We start from the raw sequence: 25,637 nt of genomic DNA, 5'->3' as shown, positions 1-25,637 counted from the left end.
TCCCTGGATGCTTGTAATTTACACTGGCCCCACCTGGATAATCCCAGATAATCTTCTCGTTTTGAAATCACATCTGCAGAGTCCCGTTTGCCACAGAAGGTAACATTTTTGCAGGTCCCAGGGATTAGGACTTGGACATCTTTCGGGAGCCATTATTCTGCACACCACAGCATGGGAATCAGGTTTGAACTTCAGCACTGCCTCTTCCGCATGCACACCCTAAATACGTGGTGCGTTCCTGCTTGCCACGTCCTGAACTAAGTCTAAGCAATACACTAACTCACTCCGTGGTCTTGGCCAAGTTGTATAACTTCCCTGAAGCTCCATCGGTCACTTTCAGAATTGGAGAGATTAATATTTGTTTCACAGGAAATTCTGCCTGTCGAAAATTGCAGGCAAACCTTCCCATTCAGGAAATTATTACACGTTGTTTTAATCTTGACAAAATGTAAGTAAAATCCTGGTTAAGCCGTAACGAGATAGAGAAACAGATCCTCTTGCACCTGCTGATGTGAATGTAGATTGGTACAGGCTTTCTAGAGGGCAATGTGGCACTATGAATGTAACGAAAAGCCTTATGTTGGTTCTCTTTATCCCACTAATTATCCACTCTAAGTATATCTTAGGAGCATGGTTGAATTTATGTGCAAAAATGTTCAGTGAAATATTATTTACAATAGGGGGTGATGGTGGAAACAAACCAAATGTCCATTAATCAGGGCTTAGATAAATAAGTGTGGGATATCCTCATTACAGAAATATTATCAGCCACGTAAAAGGATTTTGTAGAATACTAAATAGTATGCTCGAGGTTTGTCAAATATCAGTGACAAACTTGGAAACCCGCCTCACTTACTATCTCACATCGGTAAAAGAATTTTGCGGTGAGAAGGGAAAAAAAAAAACTGAAAATACACATTTCATAGTATTACAGTGACTATTTCTGGGTAATGGAATAACGGTTGATTTTCATTTTCTAATAATTAAGTTGGGGGAAAAGGAATGTCCACATAGAACAATTCCTTTGGTTGGATTATCAGGCGGTCCTTGTGTGGAACAAAAACTTCCGAAGGTGTCCCTCTAGTGGAAGAAAGGATGCGGCGGTTGGGGGGACACCCGGGAGCGACTTTTTAAGAAACAGATTATTATTGCATTCAAGACATTTCGAGACAAACAAGGGCCTGAAAGTAGTAAACTATTCTGCTCATTCCAAAAATAAAAAATGTTTACAGGGAGACAGAGGCCAACTGCAAAAGTAAAACTGAAACCTCACCGTGGCAAAGAGGGCCACTAATTCTAGGCGCGCTTGGACAACTGACAGCTTTTTCATTGCCGAGGTTGGGGAACTAAACTCCTTGGGTTTAATTCTCCTCTCCTTGCTTTGGGGTAGCTTGGGTTCTAGTTGCAGATCCAGGCCGCCCCACCCTCCGATCGAAGGGACAAGGCAAGACGCAGTCCCTAAAGGCCGTGGGCTGGAGTCTGAGGTCTGGAGCGGACACCTGTCAGGAGCGCGCAAGCACCAAGTTGCTGGGGAACTCTACGAATCTTCGGCTCCACTCGGCTCCTCTTCGGCTAAGTTCGGTCAGCTCTCCTCGCGGCTTCGGCTCCTCCTCGGCTGAGTTCGGCTGACTCTCGACCTGTCGGGCTCGGCTCCCTTCGGCTTCCTTCGACCGACGTTCGTCTCCCGCTCGGCTCTGTTCGGCTGAGCTCGTCTCCCGCTCGGTTCTGTTCGCCTGAGCTCGGCTCCCGCTCGGCTCTCTTCGGCTGAGCTCGGCTCCCGCTCGGCTCTGTTCGGCTGGGCTCGGCTCCCGCTCGGTAATGTTCGCCTGAGCTCGGCTCCCGCTCGGCTCTCTTCGGCTAAGCTCGGCTCCCGCTCGGCTCTCTTCGGCTGAGCTCGGCCGCGGCCCCGGAAGGGCGCCCATGGAGCCGGTACCGCCGGCTCGGCCGACCGCTATGGCGCCGCTGCTGGAGTATGAGCGGCAGCTGGTGCTGGAACTACTGGACGCGGACGGGCTGGTAGTGTGCGCCCGCGGGCTCGGCGCGGATCGGCTCCTCTACCACTTCCTCCGGCTGCACTGCCACCCCGCGTGCCTAGTGCTGGTGCTCAACACGCAGCCGGCCGAGGAGGTGCGGCTGCCGGCGCGGGGGTGAGGGGGTCCCCGAGAGAGTTGGGGGCTTCCCGAGCGGGTGCAGGCCCGGCGCGGGCCCGAGGCGTCTGAGGGCGCCGGCGGTCCCTAGCGCCGGGGGAGGGCGTTGAATGGGGGTCCGTGAGGCAGATGCAGGGCCCTGACACCGGCGCGAGGACGTAGGGTGGGAGGGGTCCCTTGGAGGATGCACGTCCCTGACACGGGCGCGGGGACACTGAGAAGGATGAGAGGGGTCCTTGAGGCGGACGCGGGTTTCTGACGCGGGTGGCAGGACACGGGAGTGGGAGGAGTCTCGAGGCCGACGCAAGTCCCTGACACCGGCGCGGGGACACCGGGGGTGCGAGGGGTCCCGAGCAGGGTGCAAGTCTCTGACACTGGTGCAAGAGCTTGGAACGGGGGTCTCTGAGACAGCTGCAGGTCCCTGCCGAGCGTGCAAGGACGCAGAGGGACGGAGGGGCTCGGAGAGGGGGAGGGGAGTCACCACCGGAGGCGAGGGGCAGAGAGAAGGATTGGAGGTCCCGGAAGAGGACGCGATGGCTAAAGAAGGCTGCGGAGAGAGGCAGCCTTGATGACGATGAGAGAGGCCCCAGGCTGGGTACCATGGGGCCTGTTGGGTCAGAAGAGCGGGATCTGGAAAAGGGAACAGTGACGGGGATGGGGGAGCCTCAGAGGGTAATTGCAGGATGTGAAAGGAGAGGCTGAAACTGGGGAGAGCCCTGGAGGGAAGAGGAGGGTCTGAGGGGGTTGACCCAGGCTGGGGGGAGGGGGCGGAGGGTCAGAAGGGAAGGGAGCTGGAAGCTGAGGACCTGGCGGTTAAGGAATGGAGGGCGCTGAGGACAGAAGACGGATACACCTGTGCCAAAACGGGGCGTTTGCTATTGAGAGGTGGCACAGCCTGGTCTGACAAGTGTGCTGCGCCCCTAGGTAGAGCAGGTGGCCAGGAGGCAGGTGGCCGCTGAGAAGAATGCCCACAGACTCGGTGCGGGCAGGGATACTGTCTGATTTGTCTAGGGATCCCCAGTACCTGGCACAACCCAGGGCCCCCAGGAGAGGAAGGGTTGCCCCGAAGACACAAAGGGCCAAGCTCCCACTGACCTGAAGCCCCGCTGGGGCGGATGGGGACAGAGCCACCAGTCTAAAACTCGGCTTGGGGAGAGGATTCCTTGCGATCTCCTCACACCCTGTGCTTGCCTGCAAACCTGGCTTTGATGGCAAGTATTTTCTAGCTAGCCGAAATCTTTAAACTGAGGGTTTTAAAGTCTTTGTTATTGTTGTTAAAATGCTCATAACTCAAGTGTAGTGATGCCTCAGCACAAACCCAAAAACCCAACAAAAATAAAAGCCTGGTTGCATGTGGATGATTGGTTGATCACCCAAAGCAGTGACTTGGTTTGTATATTCCTCAAGTTCCCTGTCTCTCTTTTTAAATACAAAGACCTTGCCGCCTAGTAAAAACTGCCCTGTATTAAACAGACTGCTAATCACACTTGATTTGATGTAGGAGTATTTTATCAGTCAGCTGAAGATTGAAGGAGTGGAACACCTCCCTCGTCGGGTAACAAATGAAATCACAAGTAACAGTCGCTACGAGGTCTACACCCAAGGAGGTGTGATATTTGCAACAAGTCGGATACTTGTGGTCGACTTCTTGACTAATAGAATACCTTCAGATTTAATCACTGGTAAGAATTTGACACCTTGTCATTATTTGTATAATGATACAAACTAGCACTTTTTTGTGCCTGTCCCCACTGCTAAAGTCTAAACTAGAACCTCCTTGGGGGCAGCACCGGGTGTTTTGACTCAGCATCGTACTCCCAGGGGTTAGCACAATACCGGACACATTTTAGATGCTTAAAAAGTACTTGTGGCCTGAATAAGTAAGAATGACTTTTCCTTGCTCTCTAAGCTCCCATCTGGTTAATACTTCGTAATTGGCTGGCATTTGCTTTTCCAACCTAATCAGCCTTGAAATGTTTATAGATATTCTTTGTATATTTCCTAAAATATTTGGTTTTCTCTTTAAAGAGTTTTTCTCCCCCCCCCCGCCCCGTGATTTGAAATTAAACCGAGACGTTGCTTAATTATTTTGAGAAATAATGGCTTCATTTCAGCTAGAATTAATATAGAAAAGGAATCCGTTCTCGTTATTATTCGTCTGTTTGGCGACCTTTTCTGATCTCGCCCAAAGCTCATTTGAGGACCCTACCTCTCTGTCCTCGGGTTATCGTGTGCTTCTCCCCAGTCCTAGCACTAAAGAACCACCCATTATATTTGCCAGTTTATTTTTCTGTCTCACTCTCAGATAACAAGCTTCATAAGCACAAGGAACAATTTGTTCATCGCAGGCTAAGAACCTGATACGCAGGGTATTAAACCTGTATTTGTTGGATGAACGTTGTGTGAATAAGCTGTGATCTTCCGTAAACTTCTGGAGGGTAGAGCGACTGTGACATTCATAATGGTATATCCCACTAGTGCCCTGACCCAGAAGACCCTCAGGAAGCATTTAGTGAATCATTGTATGAACGAATGTTTTATGTGGCTCATGGTACACTGATTGAAGAAGAGTGTTTTTATACTTTTATAACACTTATAACTGTAATAAGCTGGGACACAGGTGGTGAGGTCGGACTCACCTGGCTTTGAATGGGGATGCCACCACTCACAAGGAAGTTATGTAATTTTGGTGAGCCTCAGTTCTCTTTTCTCATTTTTTTTTTTATTTTAGTTAGTTAACATATACAGGGCAATATTATTTCAGGAGTAGAATTCAGTGATTGATCTCTTACATACAACCCCCAGGGCTCATCACAAGTGCCCTCCTTGGTACCCATCCCCCATCTAGCCCATCCCCCACCCCCCTCCCTCCGTCAACCCTCAGTTCCCTGTCGATAAGAATGGCTTGTCTCCCTCTCTTCTCTCCGCCCACTTCCCACGTGTTCATCTGTTTCGTTTCTTGAATTTCCACACGAGTGAAATCCTATGGTATTTGTCTTCCTCTGATTGACTTAGCATAATACACTCTAGCTCCATCCACATCATTGCAAATGGGAAGGGGTCATTCTTTTCGATGACTAAGTAATATTCCATCGTATAGATAGGTACACCACATCTTCTGTATCCATTCACCAGTTGATGGGCACTTGGGCTCTTTCCATAATTTGGCTACTGTTGATAATGCTGCTGTAAACATCCGGTGCACGTACCCTTTCCACTCTGTATTTTTGTATCCTTTGGGTAAATACCTAATAGTACAATTGCTGGATTGTAGGGTCGTTTTATTTTTAGTTTCTTGAGGAACCTCCATACTGTTTTCCAGAGCATTCCCACCAGCAGTGCAAAAGAGATCCTCTTTCTCCGCATCCTCACCAACACCTGCTGTTTCTTGTGTTGTTAATCTTAGCCACTCTGACAGGTATGAGGTATTATCTCATCATGGTTTTGATTTCTATTTCCCTGATGATGAGTGATGTTGAGCATCTTTTCATGTGTCTATTGGCCATCTGGATGTCTTCTTTGGAAAAGTATCTATTCGTGTCTTCAGCCCATTTCTTCACTGGGTTATTTACTTTTTGGGTGTTGAGTTTGAGAAGTTCTTTATAGATTTTGGATGCCAACCCTTTATCAGATACGTCTTTTGTGAATATCTTCTCCCATTCTGTAGGCTGCCTTTTAGTTTCGTTGACTGTTTCCTTTGCTGTGCAGAAGCTTTTTATCTTGATGAGGTCCCAATAGTTAGTTCATTTTTGCTTTTGTTTCCTTTGCCTCCAGCAACATATCTAGTAAGAAGTTGCTCCGGCCAAGGTCAGAGAGGTTGCTGCCTGTGTTCTCTAGGATTTTGATGGTGTCTTGTCTCACATTTAGATCTTTGATCCATTTTGAGTTTATTTTTGTGTATGGTGTGGGAAAGTGGTCTGGTTCATCCTTCTGCTTGTCGCTGTCCAGTTTTCCCAGCACCACTTGTTAAAGAGACTTTTTTCCATTTTTCCTTCCTGCTTTGTCGAAAATGAGTTGGCCATATAGTTGTGGGTTCATTTCTTAAATTGAGAAAAAGAGCACCTCCTAGAGTTATCTTAAGGATTAAGTGAGTAAAAATAAACGGCTCAGTATAGTGCGTGGTACATACTAAATGATAAATAATAGCAAAGATAAAAAAAGCATTGGCTTTTCATAACCAGAAATTCTGATGCATCGTAAAGTCTTCCACTGTTTGCTGCTTTCTTCTCAGCTTAGTTTTATATTCCTTTAAGTGGCTAAAATGGGGGCAGTGTACCGGAACTACCACTAGATGTCAGTATTGCTCTGACTTTTAGTAACCGTTCAACCTACTTAGGCAGAGAGCGGGATGAATCAAAGAAACCTCCAAATTATAGCTTATAGGTAGTTCCTAATTAAAAGCGCAAAATTCCCGGCCCATATCTGATCAGCAGCCAATAATGAAGGTGGCGCTGCTGCTGCCGCCGCTTTGCTGCATGGAAGGTGAATCAATGCCAGACAAGAACCCCGCCCGATTCTGCTCCCCAAGGGATCATTCCCCACCCCCCCCCCCCCCCCCCGCTCCCTCCAGGCTGGCAATGACACTTTGACCACAACTCTGACAGACCAAACAGCAGTCCTTGAGACATGTAACCCTCCGGAAAGTTCTGAATGTCCCCGGCCCTAACCTGCCCCCCCACGTCCGCCACTGCCGTTGCTACTCGTGGTATCCGCCACCATACCCCACCCAAGGGTCCCTGCCAATCGCAACTCCCCGGTGCAGAGAGAACTGTGTAGATAGTGACCCTGGTTGTACTGGCAGGAGACAGGACAGGAGGCTTTCATTGCTAAAACGGCTCCTGACATCCCCAAATAGAACTCAGAACACGCTTTCCACGGGACACTTAAAAAAACCCTCCCATGTTACATGTTAGGTTTGTGCGCCCGGTGCTATAATCCAGTTTTCTGTTCACTCAACAAACATTTAGTGTCCTAAGGGTCCTTTGTTTGGCAGGGATGTGGTAGGTCCTGGAGACAGATGAACAAGAGACTGGTGAACTCTTGAGCTAGGCTCCCTCTGGGTTTGACCCCGCCTCCCCTGTGTACCAAAGTTGTGACCCCTGGCACGTTTCTTAATGTCATCAGGACTCCGTTTACTCACCCATAAATGGGAGACTGTAACAGTGCCTTCCTCTTAGGCTTAGCACACGGGTGAAATGAGATCACGTTTGTAAAATTCTTAGCTTCATGCTCAGCACACAGTCAAGCATTCTCTGATGACTGCTCGTTGTGATGTCCTTGTCGTGGAGGAGGCAGGTGGAAAGCAGTACTCGCAGTACAGGATGAGATAACGAACGGTTGTGGGAGCATCAGAATGAAATGGAAGGAGGCTTTGGTGAGACCGCAGTTGCCCCCAGAAATACACCTGCCGTGTTTTCTTGTTGCTGGTTTTTCAAACGGTGTGTCGGGGGTGGTGGGGAGTCCTCAGGGGGTGTCACTTAGGAGAAACCAGGCTTTGTCTTCAGGCACACATGGTTTGGGACCTTTAGCCTCCCATTGCTTGGCGGATGACCTTGATCAACCTGTTTGCCTCTCCTGATCTCATAATAATACCTACATCCTAGAATTCTGAGGATTAAATGAATAACAGTCTGCAAAAGTACCTGACCCCAGTGCCCGGGATCGAGTATTCTCTTCTTCCATCTGGGTTCCAAAAGAATGACAGCCTTTTGGAACACAACATTTTCTTTCTTTTTTCTTCTTTTAATGTTTGTTTATTTATTTATTTTGAGAGAAGGGAGAACATGTGTGCACACGTGCACGAGCGGGGGAGGGGTAGAGAGGGAGAAGAGAGAGAATTCTAAGCAGGCTCTGGGCAGGATCTCACGGGGCTCGATCTCACGAACCGAAACCGTGAGATCATGACCTGAGCTGAGATCACGAGTCAGACGCTTACCCAACTGAGCCACCAGGTGAGCTGGAGCAGAACATTGTCTTAAATTGAGGCCCATCTTTCCTTTAGAAGCCCACCTTTGTCACTTCAACCTTATATAATATTTCAGTCTAGGCCAGCAAAGTGTAGCCCAGTAAAGTACTTGGAAAAGCCCAGCGTCTTAAGTCCAGGATCTTTTCTGAGTTGTAAATTTGTTATGTACACGTATTGCAGTTATTGAAAACCCTTTGTCTGTAAATTCCTGAATAACACTTACTGATTTTTAGCACATCTGAAAAATAGTGTGCTTAGCTAGAATTAGAATAGATGGTAGCTCTCTCCACCTCAGTCCAAAATTTAAACGCCAAAAGAGCAGAATCTGAATTGAGCCTCCTGAACTACTAAAAGGGGTCATAAATCACTATTAATGTCATTTCCCAGATGCTAGGAGTCATGGGAACTGGTACAAAAACACATAAGCACATTTATGACAAATTTTTATGTAAGGTAATTGGCTTGATGTCGGTCTCAAAGACTAAGAATCATCACAGAATAATTGAGTTTTTGATTCAGAAATGACATCCGTGCACTCTTATGTCATACATCTTCCTAATTTCTCGCTAATCACACTGCATCAAAATGGCATATATGTGTCCTGTCTTGTGGATGTATTATACACACAAAAGAAAGATTATCTGGTCAGTGCTCTCATTTTATAAATAAGGAAACGTATAATAATTGTCCTTGTTTTTGTGATCTCAGAGGTGTCCTAATCATAGCACCCCCAAACCCAGATGTAGTAAATATATTCATTAAAGGTCTTTATTTTAATGGACTAGTTTATCTCTCAGTTGAATATCCTCTGATTCCAAAAATTGAATGATTCTAGTAGGTGGTACAGATGTTACCCAGACTTGTGAAATGGCCCTCTTTTCTGTAGTCCATATCTGGTTCACATATGAGAGGAGAGTCAGCGAGGCACTTTGCTTTCAGAAACTCTTCCTCCGCCGTGCCAGACACACCCCACCCCAGGGCCTTTGCTCTTACTGTCCCCTCATCCTGGACCGGTCTTGGTGCCCGTGGTTACAAGGCTCACCTCCTCTTTTCCATCTAGCCTTGGCCCAGATAGAGCCTCAACGAGGCGACCCTGCCTAAAGGTGCCCCCCATCACCTCTCACACTCCCTCTCCTCCTCCTCGGATTCCTTTTTTCCTCCCCAGCCCTTATCGCTGTACAACTTACTAAATCGTCTCTTTGTTTATATTGTGTATCGTAAGTACCACAAGGACACAGATTGCCATCTGTGTGTTCACTGCTGTATCTCCGGCCCAGACGAGCACACCGCCCGTGCTCAAGAGAAATGTGGTAAAGTCAGTGAATGAAAACGAGCATGAACTTCCTTGTCTGTTCTGTAATCTAAATTATTATCTCCTCCCAGGCATCTTGGTGTATAGAGCGCACAGGATAATCGAGTCTTGTCAAGAAGCATTCATCTTGCGTCTGTTTCGCCAGAAAAACAAGCGTGGTTTTATTAAAGCTTTCACAGACAATGCTGTCGCCTTTGACACTGGTTTTTGTCACGTGGAAAGAGTGATGCGAAATCTTTTCGTAGGGAAGCTGTATCTGTGGCCAAGGTAAATAGCCTTATGTGACAGATTTCTGTGAGAGAATCCACTACGACTTAAGCGTGCACTTGAAAGTGATGTAAAATTTATAGGAATTGCGCTTGACATACGATAGCCGGGTCCATACCAAGTGCATCAAATAGAAACATATGGTTACCTCATTTGTGATTATTTTAAAAGGAGAGACAGATTTGATATTTCCTTTTCTGGTAGCCCGTCACATCCATCCAAGGGCAGCCACTTTATTGCCTCTTCTACGTTTAGCGAAACCCCCAGGCAATCTAGAGCCTAAGGTATATAACAGGTTTAGGAGAACTAAACTCCCTCTGAAAATTACCCGTCGGGGAATAAGGCACAAAGATTGTTTTATTAATTTTGTTTAACGTTTATTTGTTTTTGAGAGACGGAGCAAGAGCAGGGAAGGGGCAGAGAGAGGGAGACACAGAATCCAAAGCAGGCTCCAGGCTCCGAGCGGTCAACACAGAGCCTGACGCGGAGCTCAAACTCGTGAACCGTGAGATCATGACCTGAGCGGAAGTCGGACGCTTAACTGACTGAGCCACTCAGGGGCCCCAAAGCAAAAAGATTTTTGAAGAATTCCTGTAAATGTCTAGGAAAACCCGGAAGGTTCCAATGTTCAAACATCTCGCACCTATGCTGATACGTATTTTGGTTACACTACATGGCATTTGAGAGTAATTGCCAGGGTCTTTTGCCTTTCTTGATTATGCTGTCTCAAGGATAGGCAAGCTTTTTCTGTGAAGGGCCTGATAGTAAATATTTTGGGCTTTGCAGGCCATGTGGTTTGTGACAATGCTTCCAGTCTGCTGTTACATCAGGAAAGCAGCCATAGACAATACATAAACACTGGGCATGGCTGTGTTCCAATAACACTATTTCTAAAAACAGGCAATGAAAAAAAAAAAACAATAAAAATGGGGCGCCTGGGTGGCTTCACTCGGTTGAGCATCTGACTTTGGCTCAGGTCATGATCTCATGGTTCATGGTTTCCAGCCCCACATCGGGCTCTGCTGACGGCTCAGAGCCTAGAGCCTGCCTCGGATTCTGTGTCTCCCCCTCTCTCTGCCCCTCCCCTGCTTGTGCTCTGTCTCTCTCTCCCTCTCTCTCAAAAATAAATAAACATTAAAAAAAAAAAAAAAACCAGGCACTGGTTTGGGCCCAGACCATATTTTTGCTGACCCCCCGCCTTATTCAACGAATGCATCCTTTCGTTGAGATTAAAAGTATTTCTGGAAACATTGTCATTTTGCTGTCTGTTTGGTTTGTGTCTTAGTTGCATTTCCAAAAACCCTGTGAGAGCAAAAACTGAGAGCCGTGTTATTTCTGGTCTCGGAGAAAACGTTTGGAAACGATTTGTCTCTTCAGGTTCCATGTAGCAGTAAACTCATTCTTAGAACAGCACAAACCCGAAGTTGTAGAAATTCACGTTTCTATGACGCCTGCCATGCTCGCCATACAGACTGCCATCCTGGACATCCTAAATGCGTGTCTGAAAGAACTGAAATGCCACAACCCATCGCTCGAAGTTGAAGATTTGTCTTTAGAAAATGCTATTGGAAAACCGTTTGACAAGGTACTCTGCCTCTTTTCCTTGTAAGCACAGTGTGTGAGGTTACAGCTTTAAAGAATCCAAGTTCTTTTGCTAATTGCAATGTCCTCAATAGGATATTGCTGTTATTTTTTTAAATGTTTTTTTATATGCATTTTTGAGAAAGACAGAGAGACAGAGTGTGAGCAGGGGAGGGGCACAGAGGGAGGGAGACACAGAACCCGAAGCAGGCTCCAGGCTCTGAGCTGTCAGCAAAGAGCCCAGTGCGGGGCTCGAACTCACAAACCGCGAGATCATGACCTGAGCTGAAGTCGGACGCTTAACTGACTGAGCCGCCCAGGCGCCCCAGAAATTGTTGTTATGTTAAAACTAATCTGGAGGTGATTTAAGTACAACCTGTTCGATTTACTGGAGAGTAATAATTTGAAGTAGGATACATGGATTGACCTGTAAGCACAACTCTTTATTTTTGCCGTTATGCAGTGATTATCTTGTATTTCAAGTATAATTAAGAGAAGGAAAAATAACCTTTTTGCTCTGAAATGACAGCATTGGATATCTACAGATAGAAGAGTTTTACATGAGAATGCTTTCATAATTTATGATCTTCTGTTTGGAATAAAAATAATTGGGACGAGTTTTCATTACTGAGGAATGTGAACCTTGCTGTGTCCTAAAATTATGTTTTCAGTTGAGAAAATGTTAAGACTTTTAGTTCAAGGAACTTTTATTCTAACTGACGTTTTCTATTGTAGATGAATATTAATACAGATGCGTAAATGTCTAAAATTGAATTGTACATCCAGAAAACGCTGACTTTTAAAAAAAATTCCAGGCAGCTTTTTTTTTTTTTTCTATATTTTGGTGGAACAAGTTCCTGTCTTTTAAGCTCTGAATGCATCTCTGTGTCACTGGAAATAATTCACAGTGATTATTTAAAAGGAAAAATTTAACTCCTCGTATCTCTGATTCTTCCAGAAAGTGCTTTTATTGAAATAATGATACATAAAACTAATTACATTATGTTTTGTTCCTCTGTTCTTACAGTTTAGTGCATGTGAAGCCACAAAGAAAAACCACAAAAAAACCCTTCCCATTCTTTTAATAGAATGTGTGCGTCCTTATTAAAAAACAAAATGTAACCTGATAGGTTTTGTACTAAGTTTCTGTTTCTCATTCCCTGGTAAAGGTCAAAGTAGTATTTTGGGTATTCTTTCAGCAACCAGATGTAAATGCAGACATGACTCTCTTGTTAGAAAATTAACATTTTAAAAATTTTTTTATTTTTTATTTATTTAATTTTTTAAACATTTATTTATTTATTTATTTATTTATTTATTTATTTATTTAGAGAGACAGAGAAAGACAGAGCATTAGCAGAGGAGGGGCAGAGAGAGAGGGAGACACAGAATCCGAAGCAGGCTCCAGGCTCCAAGCTGTCAGCACAGAGACTGACTCGGGGCTCAAACCCACAAACCGTGAGATCATGACCCGAGCCGAAGTGGGATGCTTAACCAACTGAACTACCCAGGCGCCCCAGAAAATTAACATTTGTTTAAGAGAGAGAGCGAGGGGCGCCTGGGTGGCTCAGTTGGTTGAGCGTCCGACTTTGGCTCAGGTCATGATCTCATGGTTCATGGGTTCGAGCCCCGTGTGGGAGTCTCTGCTGACAGCTCAGAGCCTGGAGCCTGCTTCGGATTCTGTGTCTCCCTCTCTCTCCGCCCCTAACCCGCTCGCATTCTGTCTCTGTCTCTCTCAAAAATAAATAAACATTAAAAAAAGAATAGGAGAGAGAGCGAGAGCATGAATGAGAGAGAGGGGCGGGGCGGGGGGGTGGGGAAGGGGCAATCCTAAGCAGGTTCCACACTGAGCATGGCTTGATCCCACAACCCTGCAGAAATCAATAGTCAGATGCTCAACTGCCTGAGCTGCCCAGGTGCCCGGAAAATTTAACTTTTGTAGATTATTTTACAAAGCAGGCATGCAGTTATATGTCCCAGTTTGTCTAGGATAGTTCTAGGATCTGTCTATTGTTCCGGAGTGATTATTACTAATATAATTTCATTTTCATAAGAGCCCCAGATTGGACAGTAAACTATATGGTCACCCAGATACTCCTTCTGAGTATGAATTTGTTGGGTAAGGTGCCGTGTAGTGATACTGCTTCCATAGCATGCTACAGGTATTATCCTTTTTAGTTAAGAAATAGTTTGTGGGGCGCCTGGGTAGTTCAGTCGGTTAAGCGTCCGACTTCAGCTCAGGTCATGATTTCGCCGTTCGTGGATTCGAGCCCTGCGTCGGTCTCTGTGCTGACATCTCAGAGCCTGGAGACTTCTTCAGATTCTGTGTCTCCCTCTCTCTTTGCCCGTCCCCTGCTTGCACTCTGTCTCTCTCTCAAAAATAAATAAACAGTTAAAAAAAAAAAATCAGTTTGTGAAGGACGTGTATATACGTAGCAGTGGATACGTAGATACCTACATAGTACATGCCAAAGTTAGCCTTCATTTTAGGCCACACTTTAGGATCCCAGAAAACATTCAAATGTAGTCCCTTGTTAATTTAACAAATTCTTTTCCATCCATGAATCACATTGGGGGGAAAAAAACCCCAAGCAAATCACTTACACCACAGAGTTAAGGTACGTCGTTATTTAATTTGATATCATGTAGTTTCCCTGGTATGTGCCCTCTGTTCCCTGTTCAGCTGGATCCCACATCTTTATGTATCCAGGATAGGGTCACAGCCAAACTGGGCAGAAACTGGGCGGGTCTAAGCTGTAAGGTTTGATGTTTCATGAAAACAAATGATTGGGGACACCTGGGTGGCTCAGTCAGTTCAGCGTCTGAATTTGGCTCAGGTCATGAGCTCATGGTTGATGAGTTCAAGCCCCACATCAGGCTCAGCACTGACAGCATGGAGCCTGTGTGAAATTCCCTTTCTCCCTCTCTCTGCCTCTCCCCTGCTCCCACGCTCGCTCGCTCGCTCGCTCTCTCTCTCAAATAATAAATAAATAATAGCTATATCAAATATATTTTTAGCCATACTAAACTGTATTCTTGTTTTAGACGATCCGCCATTATCTGGATCCCTTGTGGCACCAGCTTGGAGCCAAGACTAAGTCCTTGGTTCAGGATTTGAAGATATTACGAACTTTGCTGCAGTATCTCTCTCAGTATGATTGTATCACATTCCTTAATCTTCTGGAATCTCTGAGAGCGACAGAGAAGGCTTTTGGTCAGAATTCAGGTGGGAGATAAAAATACTAATATTATTATGGGAGCTGATTTGAATAAAGTGTCGGATTTTGTTGGGGAATCAGATGTGGGGAGTGCTATATTCAACTACACGGTATACTAAGCTTTCAAATTACGTTTTATGTTCATAGCATAAGGATGTAGGTTTTATTGATAGCTAATGTTTCCGCCTACTGAACTTCTGTTCTGTATAATAATAAATATTCATATCCATTCCGGGCAATCTTATTTCTAGAAAAGACTCTGTATATTACAGGCAGTCCCCAACTTAGAAATAGGTTGTGTTCTGGAAGTTTAGTTGTTAAGAACTTCAAATTCATTTTCTCCTAAGAAACAGCAAGGGAGTTTAGGGTTTCATCAGCTAGAGTGCTGAAGACTGAAGAGATTTGTAGAGAAACATACTTGAACAGTTGACTACCGTCTTGTTTTTCTACCATCCACATCTGCCCCACTAATGTGACCTCTGTCACTGTTTGACAAGACCGTTGATTTTCAAAATGGGGTCCGTTGTCCTCTGAGGCCAAGATTTACTACCATTAGTAATGTTTTTAACTTTTAAAAATTATTTTGTTTTATTTGAGAGAGAAAGAGCAAGCAGGCAGGAAAAAGGGGCAGAGGGAGAGAGAGAGGGAGGGAGGGAGAGAGAGGGAGGGAGAGAGAGGGAGGGAGGGAGGGAGAGAGGATATTAAGCAGGCTCCATGTTCAGCACAGAGCCTGATGCAGGGCTCAGTCCCACAACCTCAAGATCATGACCTGAACAGAAAGAAGGAGTCAGACACTCAACCAACTGAGCCCCCCAGGCGCCCCTACAATTAATAGTTTTTATTGCTTCATCAGGGACATTAAGTAATAAGCTACGAATGCACAGCAGTGAAGAACACATTGACCACTAGTACTCTTTGGTTCCACTGCCTTGATGACGCTCAGGTGCCCAGCAGTGTTACCCCCCAATGCTTTTGCACCATTACCAGAAATGTCAACACAGTGGGGAAAAAACCAAATAAGGAATTATTACTCATCTGAGAATAGTTTTGAGGTCCAGACTCCCTGAAAACGTTTTGGTGGCCCCCAGAGGTCAGTAGGCCACACTTTGAAAGCCCACTGGCCTAATCAAACAGTGAGGCCTCAGTAAGGGAGAAGGTACGGTTCAGAGAACACGATGGCAGGCAGTTGTATAGATAGGGCATGTGACCATCAGAGAGTCTTTAAAATTCATCCCAAGTTGAAGGCCTTTTTTTTTTTTTTAACTTTTCATATTAGGTTGGCTCTTTCTTGACTCCAGCACCTCGATGTTTGTTAATGCTCGAGCAAGGGTTTATCATCTTCCAGATGCCAAAATGAACAAAAAAGGCAAAGTGTCTGAAAAAACGGAAATTGAGCAAGTGCAAGGTATCCTGTAGGCTTCATCTTTAACTGTGTCTCTTATTTAAGTATTTGGTGTGAAAATTCTTACCAAGTCAACGTGTAATCCTCAGTCTCCTTCAGCTGTGTGAAGAATGCGTGCCTGTATGTTAAAGGCGTGTTATGTGTAACGTAAGTTGAAAGTATCCAACGTGGCAAGTCCTAGAATCCGTTGTTAGAGGATTCCGGGTAACAACTGCCAAATATCAGTCAGGAGTGTTCTTACTGCTATATAAGAACTATTGATTGATACATTTTTTTTTTTTACTTTAGAATAATAACTACTTTTGGCACTTACAGTCTTAACAGAATATTTAACATTCCTTTTAGCTGTACAAAAATAAATATACCAGAATGAGGCGAGAATGGGTTTATTCCAATACTTATCTAGTGGGTATGACAAATATCATTGGTTTTTTAAAGCATGGGATAGGATTGATGCTGACTTTCTGCCTAGTTCAAAGGTCTAGTTCAAAACTTAAATACATTAGTGATGCGTTTGGGTACTTACAGAAATGTTTGATTGTGGTCTCCTTGTATTCCATTTTCAGGAATGTGAAAGTCATGCGGATTAGAAATAATAAATACTCTTCCTCTGTACTAATTCTTTCGTTTTATGTAGCAGCTTATATATAGTATCACGGTTGACAACTAATACAGAATCATCTGAAATTCATGACGTACATGTAACTTTCTCTCAAGGCACTATGAAACCTCTCTTTCCTTTAAATTAAAGTTCATTTATTTATTTTGAGAGAGAGCATGTGTGCAAGCCAGAGAGAGGCAGAGAAAGAGGGAGGGAGAGAATCCCAGGCAGCCTCCATGCTGTAAACACAGAGCCTGATGTGAGCTCAAACCCATGATCCATGAGATCATGACCTGAGCCGAAACCAAGAGTGGACGCTCAACCGACTGAGCCACTCAGGCGCCCCACTATGAAACCTCTGTTAATGTCGGTTTCAAATATCTTCTATTTAGACCTTAAAGAGACCTTTTTCAAGAAAGTAGTTTCTATCTGGCATCAGGAAGGAAGCTCAAAAGAACAAGCTTTTGGAATGACACTTGTGTTGTCTGTGTTGTGTTGTTTTGAAAGCCTGTGGAACACTTTACAGGTGAATACTACCCTGGAGAATGAGGTTATCCTTTTATTCCCATACAGAAACAAAAAAGGAATTGGTGCTAGAAAGCAACCCGAAGTGGGAAGCTCTGACCGAAGTACTGAAAGAAATTGAGGCGGAAAATAAGGAAAGTGAAGCCCTTGGGGGTCCAGGTAGGAAAAAAAGAGAAGAGGACGTTTGCTTTCAAAATGGAGCAAATGAGTCTTCGTTATTAGTCCTTTAAAAGTAACTTACTCTTATTGGGGCGCCTGGGTGGCTCAGTCAGTTAAGCGTCCGACTTCAGCTCAGGTCATGATCTCGAGGTCCGTGAGTTCGAGCCCCGAGTCGGGCTCTGGGCTGATGGCTCAGAGCCTGGAGCCTGTTTCCGATTCTGTGTCTCCCTCTCTCTCTGCCCCTCCCCCGTTCATGCTCTGTCTCTCTCTCTCTGTCCCAAAAATAAATAAACGTTGAAAAAAAAAAATTAAAAAAAAAAAATTCCAGTTTTAGGGCCCCTCTCTTCAAGCATGAGTATACTAGTAGATTAGCATCGTAGACCAAACCCGCTAAAAATTTTTTTTAAATAAAACCAGATATTTACTTTTTTTTTTAATGTTTATTTATCTTGGAGAGAGAGACAGAGGCAGAGCACAAGCAGGGGAGGGACAGAGAGATGGGGAGACACAGAATCTGAAACAGGCTCCAGGCTCCGAGCTGTCAGCACAGAGCCTGACGTGGGGCTTGAGCCCACAAACCATGAGATCATGACTGAGCCAAAGTCAGACACTTAACCGACTGAGCCCCCCAGGCGCCCCAAAACCAGATGTTTAAAAAAACTAGATTTTTCTTTAGTCTATTGAGACTTTGAACTCCTATGAATCAGTAAAGGCAAGCACATAATTCTTATATGAGTAAATACGCTGGTGATACTATCTGAGAACGTATGGTACTTTGATTTAAGACTCCAAGTCATGCCTGCTCCCTTAGGAAAATTGAAAAGTACCAAGAAAAAAGAGAAAGGAAAAAAAATTATGTCTAGAAGCCACATTGGTGTATTTCCTCCAGGTTTTCTTTTCTGTATTTTCTGTTTCACATTGTTAAGGTCACAGTGCAATGTAATTTCTGGATATATAATTAGCAAGTCAAATGATAACGTTCTTGAGACATATTACCACATTTGACTTACATGAAATTTTTATGAGTTTTCATTTCTTCTAGCAATGTAAGAGCTCATCTCTTTTTCACTTAGCAGTGACTGGAGATCATATATTCGTGTGTGTATATACATACATATGTGTAACAATTTTATTAATTTGGAGAAAAATGTTCATTTGAAATTTGGTGTTTGCTAAGCTCAATGTTTTCTTTTTTTAATGTAAAAAATGTTTTTTAATGTTTATTTTTGAGAGAGAGAGAGAGACAGAGCACAAGCATGAAAGGGTCAGAGAGAGGGAGACACAGAATCGGAAGCAGGCTCCAGGCTCTGAACTGTCAGCACAGAGCCCGATGTGGGGCTCGAACTCATGAGCTATAAGATCATGACCTGAGCTGAAGTCGGACTTGTAACCGACTGAGCCACCCAGGCACCCCAAGCTCAATGTTTTCTTAATGCTTTTTCCTCTTTGGTGAATTGTCTTTCTTTTCCTTGGCCAAATTAGGGTATGTCCTCGGTTCGTATTGGCTTTTTATATATTAAAGACACTATCATTTATGATAGTTGTTTTGTAAAGTCGTTTTTCTGTCTTTAGCTTTCTTAATGCACAGTTTTTTTCTTATATAGAGTCCCTCTCAGATTATAGATATCAGTCTTGTCTGAGATATCTTCCACTGTTTTTAAGCCTAGAAAATCATCTCCATCCACAGAGATGGAGAGTAGTTGCCTTTTTTTTTAATGATTTAATATTTAACATTTGACTCAGTAATCCATTTGGAATTTATTTTGGCATATAAAATCCTCTGGAAAATTATTAATTAAAAAGAGCTTCTGTAAAGCCTCCATTATACCACGGCTAGGCTTTCCTAAGACTAAATGTTTCTGGCTTCAACTTTACTCAAAAGATTTCACTAATCCTGTCAGAGAGGGAAAGCATTTGATAAGCATCTGAGACCCTTTTTAAACAAATTGTAAATGCGCCAAGGGGTAAGATGTGTCTTCTTTGTCAGGGGAGGAGGCGAGCAGGCAGACAGAGAACGGGGGTTTGGTGGCGGTGGGGGGACACGTGAGGTAATGGTAACATTACGCTGTTTGGTCATTTTAGGTCAGGTACTGATTTGTGCAAGTGATGAGCGAACGTGTTCCCAGCTGAGAGAGTATATCACGATCGGAGCAGAGGCCTTCTTGTTGAGGCTCTACAGGAAGACCTTTGAGAGGGACAGCAAAGCCGAGGACGTGTGGGTGCAATTTAGAAATGAGGACAGTGCAAAGAGAATGGCGAAATCTCACAAAAGGCCTAAAGACCCCCACAGCAAACAGAGGGCTGCCCCCAAAGAAAGGACTCTCAAGAAGAAGAAGCGGCGGTTAACTTTAACACAGATGATAGGAAAGCCTGAAGAACCGGAAGAGGAAGGGGATGCCAAGGAAGGCTGTCCTGGAGACACGGGCAGTAGCCCAGACAGTTCCTTAGAAGAAATCAAGCACGAGGAATTTGACTTAAACTTGTCATCCGATGCCGCTTATGGAATACTGAAAGACCCGCTCACCATCATCCACCCGCTCTTGGGCTGCAGTGACCCCTATGCTCTGACAAGGGTGCTGCACGAGGTGGAACCGAGATACGTGGTTCTGTACGACGCCGAGCTAACGTTTGTTCGCCAGCTTGAGATTTACCGGGCGAGTAGGCCCGGGAAGCCTCTGAGGCAAGTTATAAAGAACATGAGCTCTTTCCTCTCTCTTTTTTGATGCGTGTATATATATATATATATATATATATATATATATATATATCTATCTTTGTTATTGAAGTATAGCTTGACCTATTCGATTAGTTTCAGGCATATAACACAGTGATTGGGCAATTATATATGTTCTAAAATGCTCACCATGATAAGTGTGTTACAGTATCATCGCCTATATTCCCAATGCTGTACTTTTCATCCCGCAGCTTATTTATTTTATAAGTTTGTACCTCTTCATCCCCGTCGCCCATTCTGCCCATTCTCCCCATTCTCCCCACACCCCCTCTGGCAACCATCACTGTGTCCGCTGTCTGAGTCTCTCTCTCTGTTGTTGTTTGTTCATCTGTTTTGTTTCTTTTCAGATTCCACTTATAAGTGAAATCATATGGTATTTATTTGTCTTTCTCTGTCTGGCTTATTTCGCCTAGCACACTGCCCTTGAGGTCCATCCACGTTGTGGCAGTGGCAAGATTTCATTCTTTTTCGTGGCCAAGTAATATTCCATCCATTGAACTGTTTCTGAAAGGCTCCAATCTCACAGTTCTTCAGGCTTTAACACAGACACCGCACCAGCTACACATGGATTGTCTTTAACATTCTGTTGTCATGATGGGTGGGTGGAGTTTATGAAACCTTCTTTTGCTTTCTGACCAATCTAGGAAGTTTGCATATGAAGCGTGTCAGATGTTCTAGCAGAACAACAAATCTAGGGAATGATTTGTATTCCCATTACTTACTGCCCTGCTGTTCCATACTGTGTGCCTTATGCATTGGTTGTAGCTTCTGGGGTGCTGGATCTGAACAAGGCCAGAAAATCTATAATATCATAACCTCCACCAAAAATTACTGTAGTTATGACTCACCTCCGTAATTTCGATCTTCTGAAAGGTCATCCATATAAATTTGAAGTGACTCTAAGTTACATCCACATAAAACGAAAGTGTTTGGGGAATTATTGTACCAAGTTTTCTTGAGTTTCAAGAATTAGCAGCTAAAAAAATCTAGAGAAATATCAGATTGAGAAAATGATGCCTCTCAAAGAATATAGTGTTCTGGCCCTCCAATTATCTGAAGGAAATAAACAGCAAAATTAATATCCTGAACTCAGTCTGAACCAAAAACAGAGCCAAAAGAAACCTTCCTAGCGGCTTAACTGACACAACCTTCCCGAGCAGAGATGAATGGAGCAGGTGGGTCAGAAATAACACAGGATGAAGAGATTGGACGAAGCTGGTCAAATAATTATAGGCTGGTAGATTTTTCATACTTTGCTATTGATCACCTGTGTAGATAGCTTGTTCGCTGTAAAGTTGTCTGTTGCCTGAGAATGGAACAGTGTGATATTTGAAAACAAAATGTGAGAATTGGAAGGGACCTTGGGGTTCCACTGGTCTCCATCAGTGGGAAACTGAGGCCCAGAAGTGATGAGTTACTTGCCCGTGGCCATGTCGCACTTCTGGGGGACAGCTGAGGCCTCTGGACTCATTGTCCAATGGTTTTTCTTGTATGTTTTTTTGTTTTTGAGCGGTCCACACTTCAAAGAAAGATAACCTAGGAGTATGACATCTGGAAGAAAAGTTGAGGGCTGAAAACCTCCAGTAAAAGGTGAAGAAGGAGGACAGACAAGGTGCTTAATTCAGCCTCTTAGCAACAAACAAGATAGGAAAGCTGCCCTTCCTAAGAGAAAATAATATATCGAATTATTGTCTTGAGGCTGATAGCATCCATATGTCTTCCATGCCCATGTGTTTATATAAAATGTGCACTGACTCGGTTCTGTTAAGACATGGTTAAAAGAGAACCGAGAAGGAAGATAAAGGTCATATAGATTGCATGTGTTTATTTCTCGCTGGCATGAACTTTCACAAGCTGCGTTTTATAACTAGCAGCCAGCTTTTCAAATTATCGTTTGGCAGAGGGGTAAAGAGAAAAGTGACAAAAGAGAAGCCGCCGAGATTCTGTGTTTTCTGATTTGTTTATACTTCTGAGGCAAGACTTACTCTCTCCCTCTAGTTATATTTCAGTGTTTACCTAAACTCTGTTCCTCCTTTCTGTGAAGGGGGCCAAAAAATGTGGTAATGAGACTTTTAACAGGTGGGGGTTTAGGCAGCTTCGTTTTTAGGTGTGTGATTAATGGAACCTTTTATTCTTGGTCAAATATTTATTATTGCAGCCCTCTAGGTTGCTGATTTCAAATGCTGTGCTGTGCTCTTCCTTTTAGGGATTAAAAATTATGTTTTTACAGCCTAAAAGAGTTCTGTTTTAACTGGCAGGGTTTACTTTCTTATATACGGAGGCTCAACAGAAGAACAGCGCTATCTCACTGCTTTGCGGAAAGAAAAGGAAGCTTTTGAAAAACTCATAAGGTAATAATACATGGAAACTTTCAAGGTCTAGGGGCTTCTCTGAGTGGAGGCATAGCATAATCACCCTCAGGAGGGATGGAGAGGGGGACCCTGGGAGGATCGCGTCAAGATAAACCTGTGGTCCGCTTCATCCCTGGGGTACATGCACCTTTCTTCTTTCTCCCCCGCCTCGGGTTGCCTTTCGATGGTTTGACAGAATATTGGAAACGTGGAGAGATCTGCTTCTCTGCTTGTAAAGACATGTGACGCAAAACACCAAAAATTCAGCTCGACCGACTACTTTCCTAAGAAATAACGTTCTTAAATTTCCCATACCCCCATGCACGAGATTTCTCCTTTGCCTTGGAGTGATGATTTAGTTCCTCCTTGTAAGATTTCCATGGTCTGGGGTGGGTGACTGCCTTCCCTTTGGCCGGGAAATGCTTTTACAACCCAGTCACTTCAGATCACCAGCGGCAGAATCACCCCAGGAAGACATTTTTTTTTGACGGTGTGACGTTTACCCAAACATTCGTGTATGAGTTTTAGGACGAGCGTCTGGCAGCATGCCAAATCCAAATCGAAAATGCTCTTCTTTGTAACATAAGGCAGATGTTCTAAGTGAGGTACGCACAAACCGGTCAGCTACCTTTTACCCCCGCCTAGGTCCTGGGGAAATCTGATAACCTCGCACCAGGGGATGCTGTCCAGGAGGTGGCAGCTTGGTGAGGGAAGATGGGCCACGTGATCTCTGAGGGGCCTCAAAAGCCAGGGCAGGGGCTGGATGGGGCATCCTCGAGCTGAGCTAGAGAAAAGGCTAGAGTGGAGGAGACTGTGGCTTGGACTGACCAATCTCCAAGCCTCAGACATTGGCAGTGTATCAGTGGCAACGAGAGGGTGGAAATCATTGTCACTGGCTGTCAGCCCACCAGGGCTCCCCACAGAATTTCACAATGGACAGCCTTCCTCTAACACTGGCTGTGGGCTCTCAGTGTACACGTAAAATGTCCCCATACCCCACTTCCTCCGGGGCATGCTTTCTTGGAAACGGGTGCTTACTGAATCCGTGCCGCTGGGTCCCTGTGGAGGGGCTCAGCTCGTTACATGGGCAGTACCCTTCCCCCCCGCCAAATCCTCTGTGAGTACGATGTGCCTTGGCCGTGGATTCTTCCAGCTTCTGGCCAGTCCTTTCAGCCTATGAAAGTATTTTCTATTAACAGGCTCTGTGGTATGGTTTATATGCGTGTACTTATGTTTTTTGGCAAAATATTTCAGAAAGTGTGATAACCAACCAGGTATTCAACAGGCTGCCTCTTCCTGTCCAGAGCTTTTAGCGTTTCTTCTGTGCCTTCTAGACCCTCTCTCCCCCATGACTCAAAACCGCCAACAGACATGTACCGGGCATCTCCGAGGTGCCAAGCCCTGTGCCTCTAGGAGCATGCTGTAGTCACAGCAGTGCCGGAAGTCCCTGCGCTGCTCGAGCTCATCCTCTGGTGGAAAAGACGAGCGTTAAGTGACCATGAGTATTACACTAAGCGGACCTGTATGGAGCCCGGCCACAGTGGTGAAAGAACAGGGTGTGGTAGTGGGTGCCAGAGAGACCAGGCCCGGTGTGGGGACAACGGGTGGCTTCGTTGGAGAGGTGACGCGTAAGCCGACGCGTGAAGAATGTGCCCCAGGTGCTAAGTCGACAGGGCGGAGAGGAGTGTGCGTGAAGGCGCCGAGATACAGGAAGCCCTGGTGAGGATCGAGAACGTGACTGTGGAGGCAGTGAGACAGCACCGAAGCGTTCTAAGTGGGAAGTCTATTTTTAGAGGCGCTCTCTGGCATCAAACTGGGGAAGGGATGGAACAGGGAAGCGAGTCAGGAGAAAAGGTGGTAGCCAAGATTAGGCTGACGAGGAGAAGGGAACAGATTTCAGAGATTTGCAGATGCAACCGGAGCTGGTGCTACTAGATGTGGGTCGGTACCTCCTCACTGTTCCTTCGCTCTTCTTAAAACACCTCTGCCCAAGCGTGCTCTGGTTGATGGTCACCAAGTCCCAAATGAGCACTTAGAGCTAAGACCATTCAGATTAGGTTACTGGCGTTCGTGTGAAGGTCCGCGAGACCCTCCTCAGATTCAGGGATCGACCCGAAGGACCCACGAGAGCCAGAAAACACTGGTATACTCCCAGTCATGGTTTATTACAGCAAAAGGATACAGATTAAAATTAGCAGAGGGTAAGAACCCATGCGGCACAGTCCAGGAAAAACCAGGAGGAAGCCCCCAGGTGTCCTCTCCCCATGGAGTCACACAGATGTGCTTCATCCTCCCAGCTGCGGTGAGTGACAGCACGTGCTAAGGGTTGTCAACGGGGAAGCTGACCAGAGCCTTGGGGCCCCGAGTTTTTACTGGGGATCAGTCACGTGAGCACAGAGTACCCATCGTGATTGTAGTTCTCCAGCCCCCCAGAGCAAAAGCGGGTATTTACACCACATCAAGTTAGCATAAAGCATCTGATCAGACCGGGGCCAGGTGGCCCCAGGCCTCTGGCATGCAAAACCCTTGATGAGGCAGACGATTGCAAGGGTTCAGAGCTCAACTCCCAGAAGCTGGTCAAGGGCCAGTCCTCAGGAGACTGGGCCTTTCCTGCAGCGGTGTAGCCAAAGGAGCCTGGTGGGATGTGGCGGGGAGAAGGCCTGAGCGGGTGAGGTTTTGTGCTCCAGGCTGCCTCTTGTCGAACACATCAGGGAACCTCATCTAGAAAAGAGTCCTTTTAGTAGATTGTAGCAAGCTGCCGGGGACCCCGGGCCATTCGTATTTTGGAGCAAGCCTCCACATCAAATGGCTCGGTGATAAGCTGTGGGTAAGCCTGGCACGTCCTAGAAACCAGCCGGCAGAATCTGGAATACGGACTGTCCCCTGCCTTTCCGTCTACATGATCATTTCCATATCAGAGTTTAATGTAATTTTATCTGTGGTCCAGCCTAATCTCCTAACTCAATGGTGGTTGTCTACTTATTAGAAGTTAGATCTTCCCATATTACACAGCAATCAGGAAGTTACACCATCTAGACTCTCAAGATATTTACTTTCCCAGAAAACTTGGGGAATTTGAGAAGTGTTTGTTTTGAAAAGGAAAATATATATGAGGTGTGGTGCTGAAAGAGCATTTGCACTGAGCCCATACTGAGAAATTTAATGTGAGAAAAAGACAATGTGCTTTTGCCAGGACCTCCGTGGGTGATGTCGTAAGAATAAAAGCAGTGCTACTATTTAAAACAACCAGAAAGGAATGAATCCCGCAAACTGGCAGTGAACAGATGGCTTGTCTGGGCAAGATCAGTGGGTTACCGATGACAGGAGAAAAAAAAAAAAAATGGCACTCCTAAGTATTGATAATAAAACGCTCCC

At 45.1% G+C, this 25,637-nt stretch overlaps 1 protein-coding gene across 2 annotated transcripts in view; it reads left to right on the top strand.

The window, feature by feature from the left end:
- The first annotated feature begins 1,871 nt into the window (after positions 1 to 1,871).
- Positions 1,872 to 25,637, top strand: part of ERCC4 (ERCC excision repair 4, endonuclease catalytic subunit) — a 32,841-nt gene continuing 9,075 nt past the window's right edge. Inside the window, exons 1-9 of one of the 2 annotated variants that reach the window (XM_043560503.1) lie at positions 1,874 to 2,127; positions 3,649 to 3,829; positions 9,496 to 9,691; positions 11,069 to 11,276; positions 14,318 to 14,498; positions 15,767 to 15,895; positions 17,067 to 17,177; positions 19,260 to 19,857; positions 22,170 to 22,262. In XM_043560503.1, coding sequence (XP_043416438.1) covers positions 1,921 to 2,127; positions 3,649 to 3,829; positions 9,496 to 9,691; positions 11,069 to 11,276; positions 14,318 to 14,498; positions 15,767 to 15,895; positions 17,067 to 17,177; positions 19,260 to 19,857; positions 22,170 to 22,262 — 1,904 coding nt within the window. In that variant the 5' untranslated portion in view covers positions 1,874 to 1,920. Of the gene's footprint in view, positions 2,128 to 3,648; positions 3,830 to 9,495; positions 9,692 to 11,068; positions 11,277 to 14,317; positions 14,499 to 15,766; positions 15,896 to 17,066; positions 17,178 to 19,259; positions 19,858 to 22,169; positions 22,263 to 25,637 lie in introns of both variants that reach the window. The other variant, XM_043560504.1, reaches the window with a different exon arrangement.

Source organism: Prionailurus bengalensis, chromosome E3 (assembly GCF_016509475.1).
Source record: "Prionailurus bengalensis isolate Pbe53 chromosome E3, Fcat_Pben_1.1_paternal_pri, whole genome shotgun sequence".
NCBI classification, from domain to species: Eukaryota; Metazoa; Chordata; class Mammalia; order Carnivora; family Felidae; genus Prionailurus; species Prionailurus bengalensis.
This window is presented reverse-complemented; position numbering and strand designations above follow the sequence as displayed.